At 65.8% G+C, this 4,518-nt stretch overlaps 2 protein-coding genes across 2 annotated transcripts in view; one reads left to right on the top strand and one right to left on the bottom strand.

Moving 5' to 3' along the window:
* Nucleotides 1–1,508, bottom strand: part of AURANDRAFT_68363 (hypothetical protein) — a gene marked incomplete at both ends in the record, with an annotated part of 2,205 nt that extends 697 nt beyond the window's left edge. The window contains one exon of the mRNA XM_009044027.1: nt 30–1,508. Within this exon, the coding sequence (XP_009042275.1) occupies nt 30–1,508 (1,479 nt within the window). The remainder of the gene's footprint in view (nt 1–29) is intronic.
* Nucleotides 1,509–3,901: 2,393 nt separating this feature from the next.
* AURANDRAFT_68362 (hypothetical protein) overlaps nt 3,902–4,518 on the top strand; it is a gene marked incomplete at both ends in the record, with an annotated part of 5,829 nt that continues 5,212 nt past the window's right edge. Inside the window, one exon of the mRNA XM_009044029.1 lies at nt 3,902–4,477. Within this exon, the coding sequence (XP_009042277.1) occupies nt 3,902–4,477 (576 nt within the window). The remainder of the gene's footprint in view (nt 4,478–4,518) is intronic.

Below are 4,518 nucleotides of genomic sequence, written 5' to 3'. Positions count from 1 at the left end.
TTCCCGCGCTTCTTCAGGGAGCCGCGGACCTGGGAGCGCATCAGGTCAGCGAATTTGGCCTTGGCGCGCTGGATGATGCCCTGCGGCAAATCCGCCTGCTGGGTCCCGATAGCGGTCGAGTGGGCCAGGGGCGTGTGCCCGAAGGTCTGGTTCTCGCGGAGCAATATGGGCACGGCCTCGTCCTCGAGCGTGCCCGGGACCTTGTCCGTGTTGGACTTGTGGCCGTCGAAGTTCAGGCAGCACGGGGAGTTGCCCAGGACGTTGTCGTCGGCGAAGTAGACCTTGAAGCCCTCGTACTTCGTGCGGTGCGTGATCCAGCCGTTGTCCGTCTGGAAAAGTCCAATGCGCGTCTTGTCCTTCACCAACGAGAGGTGGAAGGGGTGCGGCGCGATGTCCGTGGTGCCGATGATGCCCACGAGGATCCGCAGCAGCTTGCCCCCGAGCGTGAAGATGAGGAGCGTGATGTGCGGGCTCTTCTCGAAGGGAATCAGCACTTGCACCGCGACGTCGTCGCTCGGCACGAGGTAGGCGCCGGTGCTCGCGTAGGCGCAGAGGTCCAGGAATGTCTCGTCGTAGTTGCCGACGTTGTCCAGGGGCATCTTGCCGTACTGCTCCTGGAACGCGCGGAGCAAGGGCGCGACCAATTCCACGTTCTTCGTCAAGGCCTCGTAGTCGCACGCGTCGACGCGCTCGCGCGCGTGGCCCTGGCCCTTCTGGTTCTCGAGGGTCACGTCGTAGTCGCGCTTGGCGGCGCCGCAGATGCTCTTGAGCTGGCCGTCGACGCGCGTCGTCTCGTAGTACCGCTCCTTGGTCGACGGGTTGATCTTGCCGGTAGCGATGCACGCCTCGCGGATGATCGCCTTCACCTCCTTGGGCTGGAAGGGGCAGCCGTTGCGCTTCGCGTCGCAGACGGCGTGCACGATGGCCGCGCGCGCCGGCTTCGCGAGGAGCGTCGGCGCGCCCGCGCTGTCGAGCGTCTTGCGCTCGCGCGAGTGCTTCTCGACGTACCAGCGCGGCTTGCCCTCGACGCCGCCGCTGAGGTTCTGCTTCTCGCGCCACTTCTTGTCGTCCATGGCCCACCGCGCCATCGTGGCGTAGGGGATGCCGTAGGACTTGTCCTTCTGGAGCTTCGAGATCTTCAGTTTGCCGTCGTGGATGAGCTGGCCGACCTCGCAGATGGAGTGCGGCGCGCCCAGCTCCCCGTCGAAGTCGTAGCGCTTCGACGTCGCGTTGTAGGCCCCGCGGGCCTCGACGACGAGCTTGGCGCCGCGCGCCGCGGTCCCGAGCGCGGCCGCCGGGCCGGCCGTGATCGACCGCGGCTTCTTCTTCATGGGGCTCTTCGTCGGACTCTTCGGAGCGGGCGCCAGCGCGCGCGCGCGCTGCGCGTCCTTCGTCGCGAGCATCGTCTGGATCGCTGCCTGCGTGACGTCCTTGTCCGCGCCCGCGCGGCCGCGCTTCACCGCCTTCTTGGAGCGCGAGGCCTTCGGCTTCTCGAGGCGGATCTGCATCGTGTTATCCAGCTCGCGGAAGGCTCCGACATTTTTGACGCGGCCCAGAAGCTCACAGGCGCCCTTGCGAAGTTTTTTGCCGCGCACGAGCCCGCCGACGCGCCCATGCATAGCGGTGTCGCCTCCCAGGCGCTTGGGAGGCATCGTTTGAACGCGACGACGCCGGCTGAGGGCTGCCCGCCCGGGCGGTGCGTCTGTCCGAGAAAAGGGGTCCAAATTACAAAGATGTCCAAATTGCATGAAGCGCTGATAATAAGAGTCTTGCCCTTTATGTTTGTACAATAGTACCCCCCTGGATAAGCGCCCCCTTGTGTGACCGACCTCCCGCGGGCAGCTCCCCACCCCGCTGGATGCCGCCTCGCTTTAGTTCAATGCCGACGCACGAGTACTTTTACCTTTGACTTGGACGCGATTTCTTGTCGACGCATGGGAGTAGACGTCGTCGTGCTTCAGCCATATGGATACCGTTGCCGAGATGGAAGCCCTACGAGACCGCTTCTGCAGCAGGGCAGAGCTTAATCGTATGATGTCAGCTCCCGTCTCTCAAAACGCTGACACACATGATGAGCCGATTGCCGTGGTGGCTGCACCTGAGTCGGAACCAGAGCCTGAACCAGAGCCAGAACCTGAGCCGGACCCTGTGCTTAAACCCCGTCGACCCATGAGCGAGATTTTGCGGCGCAGGCTCGAGGACGCCTATTTTGCTGTCTTAGACTACTGCGACAGCCTACAGCGCATTTTGGAGCTGGCGCAACAGGCTGGCGACAATGGAGCCTCTCCGCGCGCGGTTCCTGTCCCGCGGCGAACTTGACGAGGGCCGAAACGCGCCCTGACGTTGCATCAAGTCTTGCACCGCCAGGGCGATCTCACTTCAAGACCACTACTTTACTTCCAGAGAAGTCTCCTTCCTCTGTTCTTTTGCCGACGCTCGGAGCTCTGTTCTTTTGCCTGCCTCTTTTGCTCTTCCTCATCCTAGTCCACTACCTCCATCCGTCCATTCTTATGTCTGCCTCTTTTGCCGCCCACGCGCGGCGCGCCGCCCACACACCTTAATTCCAAGTACAGGAGGTGGTCGAGTCGTTTCACGTCGAAGTCCGCGACGGGAAAAGGCCGGCGTCAGCTCGGCGAAGCGGCCCGCGTTGGCGGGTGTGCGCGGAAGCGCGGCCGAGGGCGAGTCCTCGAAGGCAGCGCCGCGCCGCGGGTCCGCACCCAGCTCCCCCACTGCCTTGAGGAACGGGTCCCGTGCTCGACGTCGCGGACATGGCGCAGGAGCGCGCGGCGCGTCATCTTCTTCTCGAAGGACGGGCGCGGCGTCGACCAGGGCGCGCGCCCCGAGGATCTCGTCGACGTCTCGGACGTCCCAGCGGGACGCCGAGCGCCTCGAGGATCGCCGCGGACCGCGCATTGAGCCGCGCGCCGACGATCGACGCTCCAGGTGAAGCCGTCGACGCCCAGCGCCTCGAGCGGGCCGCGCGGGAAGGTCACCTCGTCGATTTCGGTGCCGGCGCGGCTTCCGCTTTGTCGTCGACCCATCTTTGTCCTAAATCTGGGCGCGTCCGTCGCCGAGCGCGAGGTTGTAGTGGGAGATACGAAAAATCCGTCAGCATCTTGCTGGGCACCAGGTCCACCTCGTCCATGAGCCTCGCGTTGATGCGAGCCGGCTTGGCCGGCCCGTCGCGCGGTTCGGCCCCGGCCTCAGCGTCCCAGCGCCGGCGCCGTCTCCGCGTCCGCCTTGGGCGGCCGCGTTTCCAAAAATCCGTCAGCATCTTGCTGGGCACCAGGTCCACCTCGTCCATGAGCCTCGCGTTGATGCGAGCCGGCTTGGCCGGCCCGTCGCGCGGTTCGGCCCCGGCCTCAGCGTCCCAGCGCCGGCGCCGTCTCCGCGTCCGCCTTGGGCGGCCGCGTTTCCAAAAATCCGTCAGCATCTTGCTGGGCACCAGGTTCACCTCGTCCACGGGCACGCGGGGCGCGGCGACCGGAGCCGCGGTGGGCTGCGCCACCGACACGTCCAACCCAGCGTTCCGCACGTCCAGCGCCGCCGCGAACCGCAGCTCACGGCCGCGTCCGTCGTCCCCGCGCGCACCATGCCCTCGGCGCGCGGCAGCCAGTCGATGGGCAGCCGGAACTCGGCGCCCCCCGCACCGAATCGGACGGGGTCTTCGGGCGCTGCGCCCCGAGCGGGGCCCGCAGGCGCGCGGCGCCGAAGCGCACGTCGAAATCGACCGGAGACTCGCCCCGCAGCAGCCCCTCGTTGGCACACCATCGCGTCGCCTCACAGCCAATCAGTCCCACTAGATGGACTCTCGAGATCTCGAAATTTGCGAGACCTCGGGATCGCGAGCGACCTCTCTATTGTATGTAGTGCTCCCCACCAGCTCCTGTATTTTTTTTTTATGGGGTGGCATCCGCTCTTAATCGCCCTCGCAGCGTGCGCGCACGCGAAGTGGCACGTCATCCACGGCAGCCACACCAGCCACAACGAGCGCCGCGGGCCCGGAAACAACCGGTACCTCACCTACAACGAGACCGAGGGCCTCAACAACCAGCGCATCGCGCTGGAGAACGCGCGCCTCATGGCCATCCTGCTGAACCGGACCCTCGTCGTCCCGGACACGATCCCACCCCACGACGCCGGCGACCCCTTCCCGACGAAGACCTGCCGCGTCTTCACCTGCGACTCGCTGCGCGTGCCGTGGGTGTCGCAGCGCTACTTCGAGGACCACCGGAAGCGGTGGCCCACGCGGATCCGCGACGACGCGGCGCGATGCGGCGACGTGGCCACCTGCGAAGACTTCCTGCTCGATCCGCCGAAAAACGTGGTCGTCGAGGTCCCCGTTGACAAGACCATGTACCACATGAGCCTGAGTTCTCCGAAGCGGTGGGTCCTCTCGAAGATGAAGGACGACCGAGAGCTCAACCCCAACGTGCTGACCGTCAACAGCCGCCTGATCACCCGGGCGAAGATGATCGTGGACAAGCTCGGCGCGGCCTACGACGCGGCGCATCTCCG

The sequence above is a fragment of the Aureococcus anophagefferens genome (assembly GCF_000186865.1).
Source record: "Aureococcus anophagefferens unplaced genomic scaffold AURANscaffold_107, whole genome shotgun sequence".
Classification (NCBI taxonomy): domain Eukaryota; class Pelagophyceae; order Pelagomonadales; family Pelagomonadaceae; genus Aureococcus; species Aureococcus anophagefferens.
This window is presented reverse-complemented; position numbering and strand designations above follow the sequence as displayed.